The sequence below is a fragment of the Exophiala oligosperma genome, assembly GCF_000835515.1.
Source record: "Exophiala oligosperma strain CBS 72588 unplaced genomic scaffold supercont1.2, whole genome shotgun sequence".
Taxonomy (NCBI): domain Eukaryota; kingdom Fungi; phylum Ascomycota; class Eurotiomycetes; order Chaetothyriales; family Herpotrichiellaceae; genus Exophiala; species Exophiala oligosperma.
The window spans coordinates 1719002-1742891 of NW_015622819.1; the positions used below are offsets into that span (position 1 = coordinate 1719002).

General features: G+C 50.0%; 8 protein-coding genes across 8 annotated transcripts; 5 read left to right on the forward strand and 3 right to left on the reverse strand.

Moving 5' to 3' along the window:
- Positions 1-25: 25 nt before the first annotated feature.
- PV06_02071 (uncharacterized protein) lies at positions 26-1645 on the forward strand (the record flags this gene model as incomplete). Its single annotated transcript, XM_016402718.1, has 3 exons — positions 26-70; positions 146-893; positions 966-1645. 3 exons carry the CDS (start codon positions 26-28, stop codon positions 1643-1645), a joined length of 1473 nt encoding a protein of 490 aa, XP_016266615.1.
- A 655-nt stretch (positions 1646-2300) lies between these two features.
- PV06_02072 (uncharacterized protein) lies at positions 2301-4646 on the forward strand (the record flags this gene model as incomplete). Its single annotated transcript, XM_016402719.1, has 3 exons — positions 2301-3711; positions 3766-4059; positions 4120-4646. The coding sequence occupies 3 exons, from the start codon at positions 2301-2303 to the stop codon at positions 4644-4646; spliced, it is 2232 nt and encodes a 743-aa protein (XP_016266616.1).
- Positions 4647-6453: 1807 nt separating this feature from the next.
- On the forward strand, positions 6454-8521 carry PV06_02073 (uncharacterized protein; the record flags this gene model as incomplete). Its single annotated transcript, XM_016402720.1, has 5 exons — positions 6454-7526; positions 7615-7906; positions 8017-8120; positions 8173-8326; positions 8447-8521. The coding sequence occupies 5 exons, from the start codon at positions 6454-6456 to the stop codon at positions 8519-8521; spliced, it is 1698 nt and encodes a 565-aa protein (XP_016266617.1).
- Positions 8522-9431: 910 nt separating this feature from the next.
- Positions 9432-10283, forward strand: PV06_02074 (uncharacterized protein; the record flags this gene model as incomplete). Its single annotated transcript, XM_016402721.1, has 1 exon — positions 9432-10283. The coding sequence occupies one exon, from the start codon at positions 9432-9434 to the stop codon at positions 10281-10283; it is 852 nt and encodes a 283-aa protein (XP_016266618.1).
- Positions 10284-10719: 436 nt separating this feature from the next.
- Positions 10720-11253, reverse strand: PV06_02075 (uncharacterized protein; the record flags this gene model as incomplete). The annotated part of the gene is made up of 1 exon (XM_016402722.1): positions 10720-11253. One exon carries the CDS (start codon positions 11251-11253, stop codon positions 10720-10722), a length of 534 nt encoding a protein of 177 aa, XP_016266619.1.
- A 1061-nt stretch (positions 11254-12314) lies between these two features.
- On the forward strand, positions 12315-13021 carry PV06_02076 (uncharacterized protein; the record flags this gene model as incomplete). The annotated part of the gene is made up of 4 exons (XM_016402723.1): positions 12315-12398; positions 12481-12501; positions 12586-12709; positions 12831-13021. The coding sequence occupies 4 exons, from the start codon at positions 12315-12317 to the stop codon at positions 13019-13021; spliced, it is 420 nt and encodes a 139-aa protein (XP_016266620.1).
- PV06_02077 (uncharacterized protein) lies at positions 12853-14588 on the reverse strand (the record flags this gene model as incomplete). The annotated part of the gene is made up of 5 exons (XM_016402724.1): positions 12853-13570; positions 13642-13932; positions 14004-14136; positions 14196-14247; positions 14474-14588. 5 exons carry the CDS (start codon positions 14586-14588, stop codon positions 13064-13066), a joined length of 1098 nt encoding a protein of 365 aa, XP_016266621.1. The 3' UTR covers positions 12853-13063.
- A 7406-nt stretch (positions 14589-21994) lies between these two features.
- On the reverse strand, positions 21995-23658 carry PV06_02078 (ornithine-oxo-acid transaminase; the record flags this gene model as incomplete). Its single annotated transcript, XM_016402725.1, has 7 exons — positions 21995-22427; positions 22486-22549; positions 22610-22788; positions 22843-22993; positions 23049-23241; positions 23296-23505; positions 23572-23658. The coding sequence occupies 7 exons, from the start codon at positions 23656-23658 to the stop codon at positions 21995-21997; spliced, it is 1317 nt and encodes a 438-aa protein (XP_016266622.1).
- Positions 23659-23890: the final 232 nt, after the last annotated feature.

Genomic DNA, 23890 nt, shown 5'->3' on the forward strand with positions numbered 1-23890 from the left:
AGTCAAGGTGTAGACAGGTCGCGCAATGGATTCCCCGAAGCTGAAGAACCAACTGTTCATCAATAATGAAGTGAGTCTCACATCTTGAAGGAGCTAGAATGCATCATACATTACACTTTCCGGAGTGTCACTGACTATCAAGTAGTACATCCCCCCAAAGTCAGGTCACTTTCTGACACTTCGAAACCCTCGAGACGACAGCATCCTGTCTGAACAAATTCCCATTGCAGGCAAGGAAGACGTCGACAATGCGGTGGTGGTAGCACAAACGGCCTTCAAGACCACTTGGGGTCGTCTTCCTGGTGTTGAGCGAGCTAAAGTCCTCCTCAAGTTTGCTGATATTCTTGAGGAAAATATCCCTCTCCTTGCTCGACTGGAAATGCTTGCGATGGGTCAACCGATTGGCGTGGCCATGGAGCTTGCCAAGTTAGGGCCTCCTGTCTTTCGCTATTACGCCGGGTATTGCGACAAGATCTATGGCCAAATGCTTCCGGAAGATGGCAACGGTGAATATAGTCTGGTGCAGTATCAACCGATGGGTGTTTGCGCCGGTATTGCAGCCTGGAATGCGACAATGATCTTCTTCGCACATAAGGTGGCTCCTGCTCTAGCCGCGGGAAATACCTTCATCTTCAAACCATCAGAGAAATCGCCGTTAGCATCTTTGGCTTTGGGAGATCTCATTAAATCTGCGGGATTTCCACCAGGAACCATTAATATCATCACCGGTGGCGGCGAGACGGGAGCTCTCCTTGCTTCGCATATGAACATCCGCAAAATAAGCTTCACAGGCTCTTCTGCAGCTGGGCGAAAGGTGCAACAAGCTGCGACGGCCAGCAATCTGAAAAGTGTGACGTTGGAGTTGGGTGGAAAATCTCCTTCCATCATCTTCGGTAGGTCTACCAAACGAAACCGCTTCGTCTTTGCCTTGACCTGAATCCCTTCTAACCATCATTTTTGACTAGACGACGCTGACATGGAGAATGCTGTTCATCATTCTTCGGCAAGTTTTTTGCTCAACTCCGGGCAGGTATGCGTTGCGGCTTCTCGACTGTTGGTCCATCGGAAAATTGCCGAATCATTTATGGATCAGCTCAAAGCTCGCTTTGAAGAGTTAGCTGGTGCGATGGGCGACCCTGAGTCCCCAGAGTCATACCTGGGTCCCTTGGCTGATAGGGCGCAAACAGAGAGAGTGCTCGGGTACTTCGAACAGGCTCGAAAAGATGGTGTGCGATTTATGACCGGCGGATGCAAACACGAAAGGGGTGGGAACTATATTCAGCCTACCATTATGGTCGACGGATCTCCGGATTCGGTCACCTGGACCGAAGAAATTTTTGGTCCTGCACTATCGATCCGGATATTCGACACTGAAGATGAAGCCATTCAGCTGGCTAATGACACCTCTTACGGTCTGTCGGCGTGCGTGTACACGAGTGACATCGCACGTGCTTTGAGAGTGACCTCCTTGATAGAAGCTGGGAACATCGCCGTTAACTCCAATTATCTTCCCGGGCATACTGTTCCGTTCGGCGGCTGGAAAGAGAGCGGTAATGGTAGTCGAGAAGCAGGCCTAGCAGGTTTGAAGAGTTTTATGGAGACCAAATCTGTGCTCATAAACATGAAAGTCGGACCTAGGCTCTAGAAAGCGGAGAGAGGGTAGTCCATCTATTAGAACGGCAACAGACAGCTTGTTAATTACACGAAGTAAGAGATAATTTGCGAGGTGGCTGTTCCTCCCTGATGCTCGTAGCTGGTTGGGGAGGTATTTGGTAGCAAATATCGAGTCTTGGGGAAAGTCGAGATACAAATGAAATATATATGTCCTCGGAAAGTTCTCCATGTCTGTAGTGTTACGTACCCCGTGAACGGCAGTGGTAGAATATGTACTCCACAAGAGCGGGTACAAAGTAGTGGGGCAGCCCTCGTAAGCCTTGCCCTGGTTAAGCGAGCATATTGTTAGTCCGAGAGCTATAAGACCTTAGCTGGGATCCTTGTCGTCTTCTTGGAGGCCTGAAGACTTACATATTTAATTCACACCACGTTGATCTCACGCCATCATCGCCATTGTGGTTACCGTCCCCCATTTTCCTCTATTTTATCTCAAAACTTCTTCCTGCCGGCTCACCTTGTGGAGTTTTAGTACTTGATATCCGAATGCCGAACAGAATATAACCGAAGTCCTTCGCACGTAACAACCTCCACCATCGCTTCGCGGAATCTTATGACCTTCTTTTTCAATTCTTACATGCAGTTCACTTGCCTAGATGCCAAGTTGGTTTCTGGACATACAAAGCGCAATGACAGACCTCGCAGGCGTCAAATTTGTTGCTGACCGGCCACGTCGTCAGAACAGATCTTGCGATCAGTGTCGAAGCTCTAAGCGTCGCTGTCTGGTTACTTCTCCAGCAAGTGAGAATGCACCAGCAATTTGCGCTAACTGTGCCCGCCTGGGCCACGACTGCACTTTCAAATTTGCCCAAGCGCAATCGAACAGATCATCAAGACGGTCGAAGACACAAAAGCCCGGCGCTGCTGATACAGACTGGTTCTTGGGCGCGAGCCTCGACGGTGACACTGTTGTTCCAACGACCATGATGGAATTGGGAAATGACCTTCCAGGAACATGGCCAGAGGTCTCACCCCCGAATGGATTGGACTTCTTCTTGAGTGAATTCTGCCTGACTCCGGGGCCGCTTGACATTGGCCTTCCGCAGACTCCCAAGCCGAATCAGGCCTCCCAGCTTGAAGGGCAGAACAACTTAGACCAACATCCCTTCACGGGTGGTCGCATTCAGAACGATATCAACACCCCTCTATGCGATGCGTTCAACAAGCCACTACATCTACTCAATTCTTCTTTGACGGGCAAGATCATTGAGGAAAATCTAGCACAAATTTACAATGTCATCGTCTCAGGCAATGCTTTGAGATGGCTACCAAGCATTGTCCCGGGAAAACAGAAGCACGTGGCCTGTGAAAATGACTCTTGGTTGATTACCGCTCCAGATGCGCCACCACTGAGCAACTTCGTCGAAGGGTTGATCGATCCCCAGTCCCTACCGAAGCCGCCCTCTGCCGGCCACTTGTTGCAACAGTCAAGTACTGTTCCACATATGAAGACTTTTGAGGATGGAATGACTCTCCTTGGTGCGGTACGTTTCTTGGATCATTTCGGTGGACTATATGGAAATCACCTTGGTCGTTTTGCGAGAAAGGCTTCAGACTCAGCGTTGAAGGAAGTCCTCAAAGCCTACTCCATGCAATGGCTTCCAGCCCGGGATGGCACCCTTACAGGAACGACGTCATCCCATACACATTTGGCGGATGCCAGGATTTCAACCACATCCTCAATCTCTAGTCTCTATCACGAAACGTGGGTCCATGCCAGAGACTCTTTGAATAGTGCACGGAATGTTCGGAGTTTTCGAGTCTTTTATGCAATACTCATTTTTGAAGCGGCGACGGCTCCAGAAGAGTCGCACGACTGGTATTTCCAGATATCATCATTTCTCGACGATGCCTTTGATATCCTTCGGGCCCTCGGCCCTCTCGTCAGACGACATATCAAAGCTTTAGGGCCGTCTTCGCTGTACAGCTCAGCTTTGGAGAAAAGCCTTAAATTCATGGAACATTTTGGATACCTTCGGGATACCGTGAGTTCGCTTGTGGGCGACCGTCGCTGCAAATTACCCGATGACTTCATCTCACGTGAGTGTGCACCTCTTGATACTGCCAGGACTGCTTCGGCTGACCATACAACAGAAATGCCGTCTACCGCATTGGGTGAGGCCGGTTGTTCAACAGCAGCAGACGTGGTTCGTAAATTCAACCGTCAACATCTCTACGAACTTCTGTCCACATTGAGACAATTCCTTCGCGTGAAGACGGCACTCGTCGATGTCGGGCAGACAGTCTGTGGACACCCTGAAGAACGATCACAGATGCTCTTGCAAGGACTCGAAGCCATGGAGAATATGGAAAAGATCATGAATCCTCTAATTGGTATATCTGTGGAAAACTTCAATGCACTCCAGGCAGAATCCAAGGTCCAGCTTCGTAAGTCTCCGCAGTGTATCTCGAGATGGGTAGATGCTGACCAGCCTTGGTGCTAAATAGTCACTTTGAGTGCCTTACGGAGCCTTGGGCTCTCAAGACTGGCGAAAATTCCAGCAACAACGTCCGAGGGCGGCGCAGACGTCACTTCAATTGAAATTGAATGGTCCTCCAAACTGTACTCCTACCAACAGGATGCAGCGTCAGATTTGAGCCAACTCATGCGACAAGTCCAAGCTCAGCCGTCGTTAGAGATGTTCAACTTATACCATGGCCTCAGTGCAGACATTCCCCTTACTGGCTATCACATCACCACTGAATTGATGGTGATATCTCTTCAGCAAGCGATTGAGCAACTGATTAATCTTCACGAAACTTCGGCCCACAAATCGTGGCGACCGGAAGGTTTTAGCCTTAACCTCACCGAGGAAGACAGATGGGGAGACTGTATTGACTACCTAATGAAGGGGCTGCTGCTTCTAGATGTAACAGTTGGCGGATCTTGGTCTGTTCAGTGTGCCTCCCAGAAACTAATAACATCCTACGGTGACATCTTATCCGATTGCTGGTCGACAGATTTTGAGACATGAAGAAACTGTTACTGAACTTTCTGGAGTGGGGGTCTCAAGCGTGTAGGAGCCTTTCTATTACAGTCGGACTGAAAAACTACGTCTTGGTCTTATCTATCCCCCTTTACAGTTTCCCTTTACGCCTTGAAACCCATGTCTGTACCTTTTCACCTGAAAGAAGAAAGTCTGGGTACGCAAAATCTTCTGCAGTATTTGCCGCTGCCGTGTGCCATGCACCTCCATCAACTTGTCGGGAGAATCATGGTTAGCCAGATAAAATCTCTAATACCCAACGGGAAAGCAGGTCTCGACTCACCAACCAATGTCTCCCCGTTGACATAGTTCCCAGCATCAGAAAATAGGTAAATGGTGGCATCTGCAATGTCCTTGACATGCCCAAGTCGACCGCTTGGGACATCTCTGCCATTGTTGCCCTGGGTGCTGTCACTGATCAACCTGGCTATCCCCTCAGTACCGAGAATAGCGCCTGGCGCAAGCACGTTTGATGTGATCCCACGAGGCCCATATTCAATGGCAGCTTGAACGGACAAGGCGTCTACTCCGGCTTTGGCAACCACCGCGTGGGTCATCAACTGGTTCCCCGTATATCCAAGCGTGGCGCTGATGAATATGATGCGTCCACCTGTACCGGAAGCCGTACCTGTATGCAGCAAAACGCTTCAGTGCCCAAGACTTGTGTACCTCGAGAACATTGGATTGACTCACTCTGTTTTCCATCACTCTTGTATTTTTGTGCGGATTTGGTCAACTCCGGTAGTGTGGCCTTGAGGGTGTTCCATGAACCAATGAGATCGATGTCAGTTACCGATTTGAATGCGTTATAAGAGATTTGCTCGATGGGTGCCAGAAAGTTTCCTGCTGCTCCAGCTCTGCGGACGGATATGGTCAGTTCAGGATTCCCTCAAGATGGGCCAATTGCTCATCACTCTTCACCAGCACATACATCACGAAATCAATACTCCCGAGAGCTTGTACGCATCTTGCCACAGCCTTCTCTAGATCCTGGGGCTTTCTCACATCCACGGCGCCAAATCCCAGGACTTTAGCCCCCGGTCGAGTAGTCGCCAGCTCAGCAGCCACCCGCTCTGTTTTGGCCACATTTCGTCCTATGATGCAAGCATTGGCACCTAGCTGGACCAGTGCTCTCACCTGCACGCTGACAAGACTGCCAGCACCACCTGTCGCGAAAACGACTTTCCCATCTATTTCGGTCCGTAGATTGTTAGCAAGGAAGGACTTAACAATATATCAAACGGAGGAACAAGGTCATTACCAAACGATCCGTCCTTCCAGATGCTGCTTAAGACTTGTGCCCGTGGAGTAGCCATGTTGAAGTTTCTGTAAAATTACGGCAAGGTTTCACAATGATGAGATGTCGAGATTTTAAGTCAAGTAGTCCGCTTGCAAGAACCGACTTCTCCAGTGACAGAACCACGCACGTTATGAAAAGACGGATCTCAGCAAGCCTTTCGGATAGACCGTGGAAGAGCGGAACCTTGGGTTTGCTTAACCTGGACTCGCCCGCACAGTCGGAGCCGCTCTGCTCTCCGCCCAGCACCTTGCCATATCCGGCCTACCAACTTCGCATACCAGGCCAGGTTGGGGTTCACATCGTTCCTTGCGGATGCTTATAGGCCGAGTCGCTACGATGGTCCAGGTGGCATTATAGGTAGACCGGGGATGGCACATCCAATACAGACTGGGTCCTCACCACCATTGCAATATATAACGTATTTTCTTATCTCTGCTTGTGCATGACAGGAGAGCCCATTCCCAACCACAAATTGCACATCAGGATTTCAACATCATGCCTATTCGATCACGATATTCGACTCCAGTACCCCTCGTCTCGGTTCCTACCCATCTCTTCGGATCACCAGATGGAGATCTGCCCGACAGACATGCCTTTGTTGACTGCGAAGCTCCCGAAACGCTTAGACTGACACTGCACGACTACAGAGAATGGTCCAAGAGGCTCGCTGCCGGACTGCTCCAGGCAGGACTACAAGATGGAGACCGGGTCTTGTTGCATTCAGGAAACAGCATCTTCACCCCTGTTGTGCTGATGGGCGTCATTATGGCTGGGGGGATCATAAGCATGGCCAACCCAATGTATGTGCCGAGAGAACTCGCACATCAACTGCGTGATTCGGGGGCACAATTCCTGCTCACAGCCACAAATCTCGCCGATTGTGCGAAACGGGCAGCGTCGCTTTCGGGTCTTGCTCAGGAACAGATATATCTCTTCGACGAGACACCGTTGATCGACCCGAGTGCGGGAGCAGACACGTCGCAGCGGCACTGGAGTCAGTTGATCGCGGACCCGGTCACAGGAGCTCAATTTCGATGGGAAGAGTTTTCAACGGCAGAGCAGGCCAATCGCACTGCATGCCTCTTCTATTCTTCAGGCACCACCGGAGTTCCCAAAGGCGTCGAAGCCACGCACCGCAACCTCGTCGCCAACAACTGCCAACACGTGTACATGAACAACCTGGACCCCCGGTTTCGACAAATGGACCAAGCGGGCGAGTCCAGAACCATATGTCCACTACCCATGTTTCACGGCCTGGGATTGATTGTCAATTCACTGATAGCACCTCTCCGACGCATGCCCGTCTACGTGATGAGAAGATACGACGGGAAGAAGATGATCCAGTATATCGAGCGATTCAAGGTGACCGAGATGATCCTTGTCCCGCCCATTGTCCGATGGATGGCCAAGGACCCACTGGTGCGCAGTGGCAGGTTCGACATTTCGAGCGTTCGGCGGGTCATGTGTGGAGCCGCACCTCTGTCTGCCAGTGTAAGCAAAGAGTTCGAATCGCTGTGGAAGAACAAGGGCACGCATGTGAGCGTGAAGCAAGCTTGGGGCATGTCTGAGTGAGTAGTGAGCCCAAGCTCTCTCTGAAGGCAGCGAAAGACCAAGAACACATATATGTGCGTGCCGCTAACAGAGCCAACATTTCAGGTTCCCCGTCATAGGTCTCTGCTGGGATGACCGAGAAGCTTCGGCAGGCGCATCTGTAGGAGAGGTCGTCGCGAACTGCGAAGCCATGCTTGTAGATACGGAGACCGAAGTCGAAATCACCGAGCGAGGCGAGCGAGGCGAGCTTTGGGTCCGTGGCCTCAACGTGATGAAAGGGTACTGGCGAAACCCCCAAGCCACACAAGCAACAATTTCCCCCGACGGGTGGGTCAAGACAGGGGACATTGCATATGTTGACGATCAGAACAAATTCTTCATTGTGGATCGGAAAAAGGTATGCCTGTTTTGTATGCTTCGCACCTAGATCTCCCTCATCGATATGGGGATGAATGGAACTTTTTCAGGTCCCCACTAGATTGCTGACCTTCTGGGGTCTCTATGCAGGAGTTGATCAAGGTAAAAGGAAACCAGGTGGCACCGGCCGAGCTGGAAGCCGTTTTGATGACGCATAGCGGCATCGCCGACGCGGCCGTTATTGGTGCAAAGATGTGAGTTTGTGACTTGTTGCTTTCATTGTACAGTGAGTCTGACCTTTCTCAGCGGCGAAGATGAGCAGCCTCGAGCGTATATCGTGCAAAGCCCCGGTTCCAAGTTGACCGAAAATGACGTGGTTGACTTCATGGCGAAGAATGTCGCAAAGATCAAGAGGATCACGGCAGGGGTGGTCTTTGTCGACCAGATCCCTCGAAACCCAGTGAGTGAAGCGATGGCCCCCTTTTGGTTTTTCACTCGAATCGGACATTTGTCGTAACGACATGTTAAATTGCACACCCGAGGCCGTTCTTCACTTGCTAATCCTGTCTTCATGACACAGTCAGGGAAAATACTTCGTCGAGAACTAGCAATACGGTGCGCGAAGGAGCTTGGACAAGCCAAGGCGAAGATATGAATAGATGTGTCGTCCTGTGTGCGGAAGGTGGGCTCAGGGTATTTTCACAGACGTCAGTGATAGATGCCTCAGATGCTTGAGTCTGTAATATTGACTACAACAACTTTTGCTATCTCTGATAGTGTCTTCGAAGTCCTGGAACAACTCAAGTGACATAGGGACCACTGGGCCGGCCAACTGGCACTATCTAGACCTGGCTTAGTGGAATATTCTAACGCACAAGTAGTTAACACTAGGACAGCAGCTATGGATGTAACGTAGGGCGGTACGGATATGTGCTCCGCATAGAATCCAAGTAGTTTTTAGGACCTCAGATAGGTGTCTGCAAAAAACATCCGACTGCCTCCTCCGGACTCTTATTCGATCCCTCTGTACGTGCCTGATTTGATAGAGACATTGCACACAGATCGCCGTTTGAGGATATGACCGGCTGCTCCCGGCTCCGGGGCGGTGCGTGCCGCCGCTTTTAAAGTCTCAAGATTCTCAGCCTTTCAGTATTCTTCTTTGCACATTCTTTTTGTCTATTGCCGTGTGCCTAATGGTTTCTTGTTCTTTTCATGGTTTCACCTTTGCATTTCCCTACTCCAGGAACCCTACTTTCATTGATCGGAACCACTAGCAGCATCTTCCGCGCACTTCGCCAATCCTCGATCCTTAGTCTTTTGTGTCCATTCGACACAATTCACTTCTCGCCAGTGCGCAGTCGGAAGGGAGGCAGTCCAGAAAGTGACAACTGCGACCGCTTTGTCCTCTTGTCGGACACCGACAAGGCTCTTATCCCTCCCGTCCAACCAACTGATGATGCATTGAGCGATCTCCTCCGGTGATATCATCCTAGAAGAGTGGCCGGCAACACTAACACTGCTAGCGCCACGACGGAACAGTTTTAGCCAGGCCCCAATTTCTGCCTATGGTAGCAATGCCTACCGTGTCCGACTATTACCATCGCTTGGAGTCTCGAATCGGCTACAGGATTGTTCTAGGAGGAACAAGACACTTTGGGTACTACAAAAAGGGGACGCTATGGCCTTTCCCTATTCATGATGCTCTGCAGCGGATGGAAGAGCGTCTCTATCTCACACTTGGCTTGAAAGATAGCTCGTTGGTGTTGGATGCCGGAACTGGGAACGGAGATGTTGCGATATTCATGGCCAAAAAAGGTCTGAAGGTTAAAGCCATCGATCTCCTTGATATGCACGTGGGATGGGCGCGCAACAATGTCAGGCGCATGCATCTAGGTGACCGGATTGAGGTATCAACTGGCAATTACGAAAAGTTGAACTTCGACGACGATACCTTTGACGGCGTCTACACGATGGAGACATTAGTCCATGCGGGCGAACCTCGACAGGCGATGAAAGAGTTCTATCGCGTTTTGAAACCCGGCGGAGTTGTCACACATGTCGAATACGAGCACGACATGGACAGTGATCCAGTCGGACGGAAGGCCTTGCGTCGAATCAATATGTACGCACACATGCCCGCGTTTGAGCAATTTAGCGTGGACACTATTGGGGAGATGCTTCAAGGCGTTGGCTTCCAAGATGTCGAAGTCCAGGATCTTTCCAACAACGTTGCTCCAATGATGCGCTTCTTCTTCCTCTTAGCGTACATACCTTACCTCATCATCAAGTTGTTCGGCTTAGAGTCATATTTCGTCAATGTCATGGCCGGTGTCGAGCTATGGCGTCACGGCGACCATGTTCGGTTCCTGATGGTGAAGGCCAGAAAGCCTCTCAGAAAGCGCCCAAATTCGGGATGAGTGAAACAGACCAAAAGAACCAGAATGAGTTGAGACAGGGACACCCCTGAGTTGAAAACACCAGAGCTACTTAGGAGGAGCCCAGCAGTGAACGCATTGGTCGGGGAAGCATGTCAAAAGTGCCCTCATCACTGCGGCATCAATACCTGTCGCAGTGAGGATCACTCTATCCGATCTAGGGTACTTACTCAAAGAGTGCCCCCAGGCGGAGAAACCTTGACGAGAAGTTTATCATTGAATTTGTCAACGGGGTCACGATATAACCTTCCTGGTGAGCAGATTGAAAGCGAGGGCCAGAGAATGAAAGACCAAAACCATTCCACTAAAAATGGACGATGAAATTAGACCAGTTGACACTGTCGTAGGCATCCACAGGCAGCATCCGCAGACTGATGAAGCCTTCAATAACCAAATACATGCGCACAACACCAGAGGATCAATAGATGGGTACTAGTCCACCCAGGATAACCCACCTTGGGAACATTGAAGCAACTTCAATAAAGGTTCTGGCCTCTTCGTGAAAATACTTCCTTGCAATCCAGCTACTCAGGAGTGTCATCACGGCGAACACGACCAGGTAAGTACAATAAAGGCCGATGAAATAAATCATCGCGCCGCGCCACAGTTTCTGCTCCACGGCCGTGGGGAGGGTGAAGTTCCAGCCGGCAAAATGAAGAGCAAAGTATCCAGCCGCAATGAACAGCCTGAAGAGACAAGACCAGAAAGAGTTTCCCCGCGGTGGGATCGCTCTTGAGTTGGCAAAGGTGGAAACGGCGCGTTTTCCTTTCGTCTCACACAGGATTCTCCCGAAGCAAAACCGCAAACCCCACCACCAGGTAGCTATGGAGTTTGCAGGAGTCGGTCTAGGGGCGATGAATTCCAGTGCGGTCAGCTTGTACGGTTCTCTGGCTCGATCTCCGGCACCGAGGAGTATCTCGGCGATGGTGGTGGGGGTGGTAATTTTTGTCATTAGGATGATGGGAGTCTGTACGTCCAAGGGTTTGTGGTACTAGAAATAAAACGCGAACAAAGTGCAAAAGATCATGTTGATGGTGAGGAGTTCCAACGTCGTCAACGAAAAGTGTTGTACACCGCGGCCGATACACTGAACGCTGAACCAGGTGATCTGGACCAGGGTGATTGCCCGAGCGAACCCGTCGGCCTTGTTTTTGTCCCAGATGGTCTCGACGTCCACGTTGGGATAAGGTATGTAGTTGTTTCGGACCAGATAGAGAATCTGTTGACCGTCGACCGGGAAAGACCATTTCCATGGAATGAACAGCCTTGACGGTCCAGATACCTACCCAATTTTGGCTGTTAAGGTAGCCATGAGCACCGCTTGGATAGGGCTCAGGAAATGGTTCTGGCACCACAAATTGAACCCGGGTGGAGTACAAAGGCGAGGGCGACATCAAGAAACCTGCATAACGGAAACGATGGATTCCTCACCTGAGACGACTTCTCCGCCCGCATGAAAGTGTTGTGTTGTAAGCTAACTACCAAATTTCAGTTCAGTAGCTAAATCCGATCTTTCAGGGGGACCTCAGCTCGGGTGTTCAGTGTTTTTGTTGTGTGACGGAACCGCATGTAGCAAAGGAGGCAGGTCAAAGCGGACGATGGTAACTATTTTGGTGGTCCGGAAATGGGTTCGTAATGTTCGTGGCAGCGGCATTGCCATCGATAAAGGGCGATGCGACCGCAAAAGAGGTGTGAGATTATGATTGTCACTTCAGTTGGACAAAAAGGACGAATAGTACCCGTTGCGTGTGAAATATTCCCGTAAGTGAACTTCCCTCTCCACTAATCGGCTCCGCGTCATCCCGCATTCTCCTATACAATGAACTGCCTTCATAGTGCGGTTCCGAAGTGGATCCTGCGACCGAAACGTACGAAGTATTCGCCTTACAGGAGACCTTCACAGGCAATGGCGCCCATAGGAAAAGAGCAAGATGAGATCCATGGCCGAGGCATCTGTGCACATCACTTCAATTATCCTCGTCGTAAGAATTGGTCTACCTCCCCAATCCAAAAATGACCTCGACATTGACATCCCCAAGCATGACAGCCGCGCAGATCGGCTCGAAACTATATCGTCTATCGGCCATTCTATATGCGGTACGTAAAGATGCAACACTCCTGAAAGCGATCACACAGCCTGATCGAATATACTAACCGCGTCAATGTTCCTTCCACCCAGGCCTCGATCATAGGCCACACGGTACGTATACACCTCCGATTTCACATCGAGTCCCTCTGAGAGTGGCGGGCGGGCCGCAGAATTACTTACTAACCAAGAAAATAGAAACATGGCTTTGATAAAGTCTACCCTGCCATTGATGCCATTCCAGCACGAAAGGAACACGAGGTCGGCAAGGGTGCAGCGATAGGTGGTTGGGACTATATCAATGCAAGTTTGTTGGTCGCGGGTATGTCCTACTCTGTAACCATTCACGCTTCACGATCCACGACTTGCGATGCGTCTGTCTCTTTCCGCGGGCCTATGCTGAGCTTATACTGACTTTTGAACTCTTCACGTACTCATTGTAGCACTCTTGAATTGGGACTGGGCCCGATCTCTACGACCTCGAACTCTGGAGGATAAACTCGTCATCTACACCTTGTCGGTCGCCGGCGCGTTGTGGAGTATTCGTTTCGTCAAGGTGAAGACTTATTTGGCTTTGGTACCACTGTTCATTGCACCTTCGTGCAGTTTGGCGGCTTCCGTTTTGAAACCATAGATAGATGAGAGTACCGCGTTTTTGATTGCTCTAGAAAACCTCTCAAGCACCCAATTTCAGTAGCGAGGTAACAGTATCACCGATACTCTCTTGTAGCGGGCGGAAAGTGAGTCCCAGAATCTGCCTCGCCTGTGAATTGTCATAGCCATAAACATCCTTGGGCAAGTCATCAGTATCACTTGCAGGTAGCCTTGACGATAACTCGGGATGAGTTGCGCGAATGGCGTCCACTATCCTTTTGCTTGAGTAGTGTCCGGCAGTGATGAAGAAACGACGACCTCCTGCTTCAGGGACCTCGGCCGCTTTCACATGAGCAAGAGCCAAATCCCTCACGTCGGTCCACAAGACACTGCCTACCACAGGAGGGAGGCCGTCTTGAAATTTTCCCTGGATGAAATCTCGAATTCGTTGGTTGGACGTGTTGAGACTCTCGAGGCTGCTGAGGTGGTGCATGACAGGTCCGTACACCAGGGGTGGGCACATGGTTACCAGATCAAAGCTCGGCTTCTCGTTTTGAACAAAATCCCAAGCTGCTCGTTCTGCTAATGTCTGTTTCATGTTGAGTCAGCTCGATCGTACTGTTCAAACAGAAACCCTTGGTGATAATGTCATAAACTCACCTTGCTGCCTCGGTATGCTTTCGCCCTATCGGCCATGGCCGCGTCTAGCGTAATGGGATTCCATGAACTCTCATCATAGACCGATATGCTCGCGTCCGAGTTGAACATTGATGCAAATGAAGAGGTCAAGACCACACGTTTCACGGTCGGCGCTGACGCCTTGATCGCTTTGAGGATGCTTGTCGTGCCATTGATAGCAGGCTCGATTATATCTTTGGGATGCTCGAATTTGTCATGAAAAGGAGATGCTGTATGGATGACAATGTCGAACGGAGGGTCTGATTTGACAGCCTTCAAGGGAGAATATTGTATATAAGTGTCCTCGTAATAATCCGTAGTAAATGGGATCTCTGGGGACTGACCTCGTCAAAAGCGCCGGCCTTAGCGATATCTTCTACTACCACATAAGACAATTTTGACTTGGGGATGTCTGGGTATGCTTGTAATATCTTATCGCCCTTAGAGGAAGATCGTACAGTAGTCACAACATCGTAACTATCATTCGGTCGTATATCAGCTCTAGACTGGATTCTTGCCCAAGTATTGATACTTACCCTCGCTCCAACAAAACTCTCAGAATGTGAGTAGCAATAAAGCCACTACCACCTATCTCTCGGTTAATTATACATCTTCGCCCATGAATGGCCTTTGTACTTGCCTGTGAGGAGGACCTTTCCCATGTCGGATGTGCTGTTACGCCGGGAGATCTTGAATACAAGCGCTGCTTTCAAACCCTCGATGAATCACTCATGCATGCACAATAATCCAAATGATCATGACCACTTCTCCGATTTGGTGCGTAGAATCTCACGTGCCTAGAACCCTGACTGACGAATTGCTTGCAAAAAGGCGTTGGACCGCAATGATGTTCGGCGAACACCGCCCACGGCCCACATTTCAACGCGGAAGAGCGACGACGTGGCTTTGCCACCTCCAGCAAAGAACATGGGCTCAGTTCCGAAACCTGGGAGCTCGAGACCATTGGTCAGGTCTTGACATGAGATTGGGCAACACCAGTGAACACTCTCAAACATTCAACGGTGTGTGATACAGATAGTGTTAGGGGAAATACTCAGGCCCTACATTCGATTTGATCCTCGAACTCCTTGAACGCTATGTCAACTCAATACACCGTTCACACCTCGCAGCTCTTTGACCCGAAGACCAAGAAGGTGCAAAATAATTGGTCAATCACAGTGGACAAACAGAGTGGGAGGATCGTAAAAGTCTTTGAACGCAGTGACGAGCCAGAGTCTTTCCCAGAAGGAGATATCGACTTACGAGGCAAATACGTCTTACCAGGCTTTGTCGACGCTCACACCCATGTATTCCTGCATTCATACGAGTGAGTGAACGACCACGACTCGCCAATGCAACTCCTTTCGTGTGGCCCTTACTGACTCGAGTGTTTTACAGTGAAGCAGGAGCACTGATACAGAAGAGAGATGAAAGCATGACGGAGAGAATTGTGCGTGGTGTGAATCACTGCCGTACTGCTCTCCTTGCAGGCTACACGACGTACAGGTAAGAGAAGCGACACTACCTTCCCTGAAGAGCCGATATGCTTGATCCCTTCTTGCTGGACCCTCAATTTGCACTTTGGCCAATTACTGACTGGTTTGCACTATCGCAGAGACCTGGGTTCGGAAGGCATGCAAGAATGCGATGCAAACCTGCGAGACGCCATCGCTCGCGGCCTCATTCCCGGCCCTCGTCTATTCGTCGCGACGAAAGTTTTGGCGAGCACAGGATCTTTTGAGCCCCGAACCGAGAACAGCGGCGGTGGGCATTGCTTACCAGCGGGTGCTGACGCTGTCGATGGGGTCGAAGAATGTCGAAAGGCCGTCAGACGTCGGATCGCCGCCGGTGCCGACATCGTCAAGTTCTTTGCCGACTACAGACGAAGGATCATGAGGTCTCCACCGGCACAACAGCATCCGTACATACCCAGCGTGCTCCATCCGCCCCAAGACCCCAACCCAGACTACATGGTCTTTTCGAGGGAAGAAATGGATGCAATTGTCAAAGAAGGCGCGCTGGCCCGGTGTCCGGTGGTGGCTCACTGCTGCACGTTAGAAGGTGCACTCACGGCCGTCGAAGCGGGAGTCGATACGATCGAGCACGTGTATTTTGCCACCGATGACCTGTTCAAGCGGATGGTTGCAAAGAAGACGATTCTCGTGCCGACACTGGCGGTCGCGGAGCGACTTCACGCGAAACGGTTCCACGAGATCCTACCACAGATCAAACGTGCACATGAACTAGGCGTCCGTCTGGCTTGTGGAGGTGACACCGGAACGTACCCTCACGGCGAGAACGTCAGAGAACTGGAACTGATGATCGAAGCTGGCATCCCCGTGTCGGATGTTCTGGAAGCGTGTACGGTCGGAGGTTGGGAGTCTTGTGGCGGTGACATGTGTGGGCAACGTTTCGGATGGTTCGAGGAAGGATTACAGGCTGACATTGTTGCTTTGGACAATGATCCTGAAAAGGTCAAGGACGCCTTGAGACAGGTCAGCTTTGTGATGAAAGATGCCAAAGTCTGGAAACAAAACGGGCAGCCAGTAGGAATGATATGAACAAAAAGGAGGAAACTATTCAGCACGTTAACCCGGAGCCAAGCGAATCAACATTTTTCGTATACAAATTTCGGTCGATACGTATAAAGATCTAAACAAACACCTATGTATGCAGTTGAAAATATCTAGTCTTCTCCATGCGAATAGAAATTTCATGCTAAACGACCATAACTCATGACGTCTTTCCGTCGTGCGTTTCTTTCCTGACACCTTCCGTTGATCAACGTTACCTCTTGAGAGGCTCAGAGTATTGACTCGAAGTGGCACCTTCTGACAATTCTTCTGATCTCTCGAAACATTTCTCCAAGGTCTGCTTGTCTCTGGGTGTAAGCCTAATCCTGAAATCCGAGGCCACGGCATTAGAAGCAGCCGCGTCCTCCTTGTAATTGATATAGTGAGTGTTTGCCGGCATGGTCTTGCTAGCCTCGATTTTGAATGCCACGATCAAGCGAAGGAAGATTGCATAGAGCATTCTGTTTGAAAAGTTGACCGCCGTGCACATTCTCGCACCGGCTCCAAAGGCAAAGTGGTACGGCGGAGGCACATCGGCACCTCCTTCCAGCCACCTTTCAGGATGGAACTCCTCGGCGTCAGGGCCGTACACTGATTTATCTATTGAGGACAAGAATTAGTAGGTTGTGTTGGAGACTCAAGGTACCGAGATATCCTACCTCTGTTTGCAGCTTGTGCATTGACATACAACAAGAGTCCCTTGGGAATGACGGCTCCCTGGTAGATGAACTCTTTATACGTCTGGCGTGCCGGCAGTAATTTCAGAGGTGGGTAAAACCGAAGAGCTTCCTTGACAAGCCCGGCAATGTACGGACTCTTTTCTTCGTTCAGGCATTGTTCAAACGCTTCCTCGGGGCTTTCATAGACGCTCATGATATCGTCGTACGCCTTTTGCTGCATTGCCTGACCGGCGGGCGTGGACAACATGCCAATGGTGATAATGACTGTCGAGAAAATAGTCTCGAATCCTCCGGACATAAGACCACCGAGAATAGTCTTGATGTCCACTGCCAAAGAGTCAGCATTCTGCTGAATGGCATAAACAGCATCTTCTGGCTAAGACTTACTTTGAGTAAGGCCTTCCTGGCTGTCTGTCAACAACATTTCGGCAACGTTCATCTTCTTTGAACCCAGATTCATTGGAAGATTGCCGCGGATGTTTTCCAACATCGTTGATAGCCAAGTATCTCGACGCTTTCGAACCTCCATTGCTGTTTGATTTCGTGCATTTCCACCCATGTATCTCAGATGTGGAATAAAGTCTTGTGGATTGGCTTTTGTCGATCGGAAACTTTTGCTTTGATAAGTTTCGATCGTCCATTAAATTCAGAGAGTAGCAAAAGTACATACCTGGCAATGGTATTGGCATCAGAGAGAATTTGACCGAGCAAAGGATCCTTGATCGACGCGAAACGAGTACCATAGCAGAACATAGTCATCAGGTTCAGTGCCAAGCGCTTCTGATAGATGTGAGGTGAAAGCTCTACATCTCCTTTCGCGCTGTCGTAATAAATGGCTGATACCATGGCACAAGTCTCCAAATCCAGCATTGGCCGCATATCACGCATTGAAGGGCCTGTCGTGAACGAGCCGACAACCCGTCTTTGCTTCTTGGTTCTTTCATCCCACGGGCTAGTCCCTATCGTTGCAGCTGAATCGGACATTAGGAAAAGGCCGGCAAGTTCTCGACCTGATGGGGCTTACCAGAAGTTGCTGATATGATGCCATGAAATGTGTAAAACCATGGTCTATCCAGGGTGGCCGATTGATTCTTCACGGTCCATTCACGTGCAGAGTCGAACGAATTTAGAATAACGGCACGTCGTTTGCCCATTCGCACCTGAAAGACAGGCCAGCCATACTTCTGTGCCCAGGTCTCTGCTGTAGTTGCATGGTCGCTGCCGAGCTTGTAGAAGTGGCCAGCAAGTAGTTCTCCATTTGGAACTTCGGGGATGCCTTCGATGGGTGGAAGGTCGACGTAGAAAAACCGAAGATATACCAGGATCCCGACGCCAGCCACAAGTGATATGATAGCAACGATTGGAAACACCGAGAGCCACGACATCTCAGGCGAAGAACTCATTGTGAGCATGCCTCTTGTTTCGCTCTGAGCCAAGTAGCTCGAAAATACCGGCCCGAGTGACGGTTCGTCAAAGATAGTAAAGCTGACATATAAAAAAGAATCCAGGTGTTCCCAAACTACTTCTGTCCGAGTAGCACCAAAGCCTAGTACATGTGCTGCAATCCCAGGCGTGGCGAGAACTCGCACTTTCCCATGGCCGGTGAAGATTGGGAGTGTTGTGGTGAGGTCTAGAAGTGGTGGTCGGTGGAGGCCGTCGCTTGTTGACGCATATTCGGGGAAAAGCGCCCCCGGTATATTTGATGAGGTTGCTCTCCTCCGACGTGGTTACTCCACCCAAGATTTATGCCACAGACACAGCATACTCTGGCGGCCATCCAGTCCTCCGGGAACGTGATTAGTGGTCAAACTAGAGGTAAGGTGAGAGTACTGCTTCTGGATCGACGACCAGACCACAAAGAGTCAACGAAATCACGCAGCAACAATGGCGAACAATTTATCAGTGACCAACCTGTTCGATGTTGCAGGGCGATGGATCGTTATTACCGGTGCAGGTGCGTCACGAATTCCAGATAACTTGGACCGATGAGCTTGAGGGTTGAGATTTGAGGTCTCGTGCTGACAATGTGCAGCGGGTGGTATCGGATACATGATCGCACGAGGCTGTGCGGCCAACAATGCAAATGTGGTCTTGATCGATATCGATGAGCCAACGCTGTTAAAAGCTAAAGCCGAGCTTGAAAAGGCTTTTCCATCATCAAAAGTCACCATGTAAGCTGGCAATAGCTAGAGCATAAAAGCTTTGCTGACGAGCCATAGAATTCCAGGTGATCTGTCTTCTGAGGAAGGTGTAAAAACTGTTGCCGACAGCATCAAAACACAAATCGATTCGGTAGATGCACTTTTCAACTGTGCTGCAATACGGTACATGAACGAGATCACTTACCAACCTGGAGGTGGTCTAAGTAAGCTTGAGGCTGCAACACTATCGGCGCCGTACAAGGGATGGGAACACACCTTCCGTCTGAACGTGCTTGCTCCTTACTATTTGACTGCCCATCTTATTAGCCATCTTGGGGCTGCCGCTGCGAAAGGAGACGGAAGAGGCTGTGTGGTTCTTTTCAGCAGTCCGGCAAGTGTTCATAACCACCAGTTTGTGCCTTGCTATCAGACCTCCAAGGCGGCAGTGGATCATCTAGTGAGAATAATGGCTATGGAGTTCGCTGAGCCCTACAGTAAGATCTCCACTGGTGCAAATTCTGATGTCGAGAACATGTTCTAAAACCAACCACAGTCCGAGTCAACGCAATATCACCTGGCATAGTGCCATCTCGAATGACAACAGACGATGCAAATTCCAACCTGCATCTCGCAGGAGAAACTCCGGCAAAGCGCCCGGGTAACGAGGAAGACATGGTAGGAACGGCACTTTGGTTGATCAGTAAAGCTGGAGCTTTCATGGATGGGAAAGTCATTCGTGCAGAAGGTGGACGCTTGTTGATTCTGAAGGGTGTTACATCAAATTCAGACTAGAACGTGTACGAGTATAGATGTGGAGTAGTAGATGTATGAATGGATGCATTGTTATGGGGAATGGTCAATTTCTCTTGTGCTGCGTCTTCAACCACAGTAGATCAACGGTGATTCTTAGCCTACTGGCGAACCTGAAAGGGGAAGCGAAGGGAAAATAGCATCCTTCGTCGCCCTTTTGCCACTCTCACTTGAGCATTGACTGCGTGCCAACCACCCCTCGAAACACAGCAGGCAACCTAGACATGAACCGACTTGGCGCTGATTGGACGGCTCCGACACGCAATCAAAAGGCTGAGTAGCCTTGAGACTATGAGTCCAAGTTTCGGCTTTCAGCAGGGGGTCGACCCAGGGGGCGGTCATCCGATGTATCGTCCCGACGCATCTGGAAAAGGCGTTGTCACGAAAACACAACAAGCCTTGCCCTAGGGCGTGCCGTAACATTGACAAAGAACAGGGCGTGGGGCTGGAGAGTGAAATCCGACGTGAGTGCCAGAGCCCAAGGAGAAACCCGAGACGCCATGACTTCTACGAGTACCTGAGAACTACTAAATCTCGGTGCCTCGGCGATCCACTTTATTATACGCCTCGATGGTACCAAATCCATGTAAGTCCTCGTTCGATTGAATACTTGCATTGTGTACAGGTGACTTTTAATCACAATTGAAGACTGTCGTATTGATAAGAAAGCCCCAACATCACCGACAATTACAGAAACTCTAGGATCAATACCAAATCACGATGTCACCCAAGACTTTCCCACCAGGCGTCTACGCCCCATCCTTGACTTGGTTCTCGGATGACAAAGAACAAAGTATTGACTGGGACACACAATCCAAACATCTCACTTACCTGATTGAATCAGGGTTGACAGGAAGTAAGTAGACATTTCAACTTATTCCATTGACGAGAAAAACAAAGAGATCTAGTGACATGCTAACAACATGTTGCAGTCGTCATTGCGGGTTCCAATGGCGAAGCAGTCGCCACCACCATGGAAGAGAGGCTTAAACTGCTCTCGTTGACCAAGGAGTTGGCAGTGAAGCATGGCCGTACCGACATGCCGATCGTCATAGGCACAGTCGGTCAAACGACCCAGGAGATCATCAAACAGCTTCACCAGTCCAAAGCTGTTGGGGCAGACTTTGCTCTTGTGCTGACACCCAGCTACTTCCACTTTGCCATGAACGCTTCGGCAATCCAAGATTTCTTCACAGAGGTCGGTCTATCTGTCCTTGTCCTTCTCGCGTTTTCTTCACAACCCTTTGAAACTCTGACATGAGCCCTCACAGGTGGCCGACGCAAGTCCAATCCCTATACTCATTTATAGCTGGCCCCTGGTGACATCGGGCATTGAGATCAACTCAGACATACTATCCGCGTTGGGCAAGCACCCCAACATCGCCGGCACAAAGTTGACGTGCGGTGGGATTGCAAAGGTCGCTCGTGTTGCCGCCGAGTTCAACCCCAGCGACTTCTGTGCCCTAGCAGGACACAGTGAGTGGTTGGTCCCTGCCCTCAGCATAGGAGGTACTGGGTGCATTTCTGGGTTTGCCAACCTGTGTCCACGAGTAAGTCTGCACCGCCGCCGCTTGCCGCCTTATGCACAAAAACGAGTTTCGGAACAGAGTAGACTAATGGATATATGTGTATTGCAGAGTTGTGTGAAAATCTACCAGGATTATCAACAAGGACGAGTCAAGGAGGCACAAGCACTGCAAAAGTCTGTAGCACAGGCTGAATGGTGGCTCAACAAGACTGGCATCAATGGGACGAAATGGGCAGTGGCAAAGTTGCTCGGTTATGAAGAGTCTAAGTGTGCCACGCGACGACCGTACCCTCTGTTTGCGGACAAGAGTGTGCAGGAAGCCATGCTAGCTGCTCTGCAGCCCATGCAGACTGAGGAGCAAAAGTTGAAGGTATAACTCGTCTAGATATGTATCGAGGTCAATGCAATATGAAATGCTTCCGATAGATATTTTTATTTATACAAGTCATATCAGAAGTTCGATTAATCCACAGTGTACTTGAATATACTGCTTTGTTGAAAAATTATCATAGATGTACTACGCTTCACAATAACGCAAAGTGTGATCCTAACTCCCCGTGATCTCTTCATCCTGAACACAACCTATTGACAGTCTCGCAGAGACTACTTCATATATTGCGGATACTTGAGATCGACCGTTTCTCCTGGCAGACCCGCTGGGTGCGCCTCAAGGTCAGTCAGGGCATCGGCTATAATTTTCGCCCCTTCCACCAACAAATCCTCACTTATGGTCAAGGGAGGACAGATCCGAACTCTTCCGCCTTTGATTGCATTCGCCAGGACGCCTCGTTGCGCGAGAAGAGCTATCAAACGACGACTCGTCACTTGAGGAGGCTTCTCGTCGAGCACAATCGCCCATAGGAGACCTTCGCCCATGTATTGCTTGACATGCGGAGGGTTCAAGGCTTTCAAAGTCGAGATTAAAAGGTCACCCATCTTTCTGGCTCGAGTGGATAGGTCTTCGTCAACGAGTACATCAAGTGCGGCAAGGGCGGCTGCACACCCTGGCGGATTAGCAGCCATAGTTGAGCCAATTCTGTTCAAAGGAGTTTTATTAGAAAACAGTACTCGACAAGTCCCAAGGGCTCACTTACTCATAGGGGTCGAGCAGTTCCATAATGTTGTTGTCTCCTAGCACTCCTGAGACTGGATACACGCCTGCAAGAAGTATTTGGTCAGCCAAAGGTGCACAACTTCGACGATGGATCTCAACCTTACCACCAGACAACGCTTTCCCCAAGATGACCAGGTCAGGGTGAAGTCCGTATTTTTGAGTGTAGAGAGGATATCCGCATCTTCCAAGACCAGTCTGAATCTCGTCTGCAATGAATAGAACATTGTGCTTTTTGCAGAGCTCTTCAACTCCTACCAGATAATCTTCTGGAGGTACAATGACACTATGTGGCCAAAATGTCAAGTCCAGAACTTCAAGTCAAGGGGTGGTATCATACCCAGCCGCCCCCTGTATGGGCTCAATGATGAACGCAGCAATGCTGGAGCCATCGAGCTCAAATGCCCTCCTGAGGTCTTCTAGATGTCCAAACCTGATTGGTAGTCCCGTGGGGGTAATAGCCCCAGTATTAGGCAGGTAAGGTTGGAAAACTGGGATCGATGTAAGCTTATTGCTGATATATCTCACGGGCAAATGGCCACTCACGCGAGCTTTTTCTGCTGGCAGTTGATAAAGTTCCCAAACCAACGCCATGATAACAAGATGCTGTGCTCAAAATGTGGCATTCTCCCAGAGGGATACCTTTGACAAGGTGGCCCCATTTACGAGCAATCTTGAGAGCAGCATCTGCAGCCTCGCCACCACTCGTCAAGCATACGAACCGATCATAGCCAAACATCTATACAAGGTTAATCCTTAAATCATCGCAATAGTAGCTGAGCATATAGCTTACCCCTGTGATCTTCTTCGCGAGCTTGCCATAGCAGGGACTTTGGAAAGCAAGATTCACAGTAGCACCAGTCTTGATTGCGTTGACGGCGGCGTCAACTATTTTGGGATGGCCATGCCCCATATTGTTGACGGCAATCATGCTGAGGAAGTCTATGTAAGGTTTGCCGTCAACATCATATGCCATGGACCCCTCCGTCCTCTCAAGTGCAACCTATGTAGTGTAGAGTGATCAGTATAGTCCTGCATTGTGCTCACTCAAGGCTGAAAAGGGGCTTACGGGGAGAGGCGCAAATCCACCTGCAATCCTGACATCGTAGTCGTTGTTCACTTCCGCAGTCGCTGGAGAATATCCCATGGATCCCATCTTGATGATTTTGTCACCAGACCTCTAGAGGGCAAGCAAGCGATGCAACATGTCATGTTTACATACAGTGCGTCCAGTGTAGTATAGCTCACAATCACGTGACACAGTCCTTTCTATACCAAACTCTCTTCCTGGCTGTTCTCGGTTAGCGCGGCATCAACCGGAGGAGCCCATCGGACAGACTCTCATCGTCGGTCAATGCCGACAAGGTCACTGGTGTCCATGAAGGGCG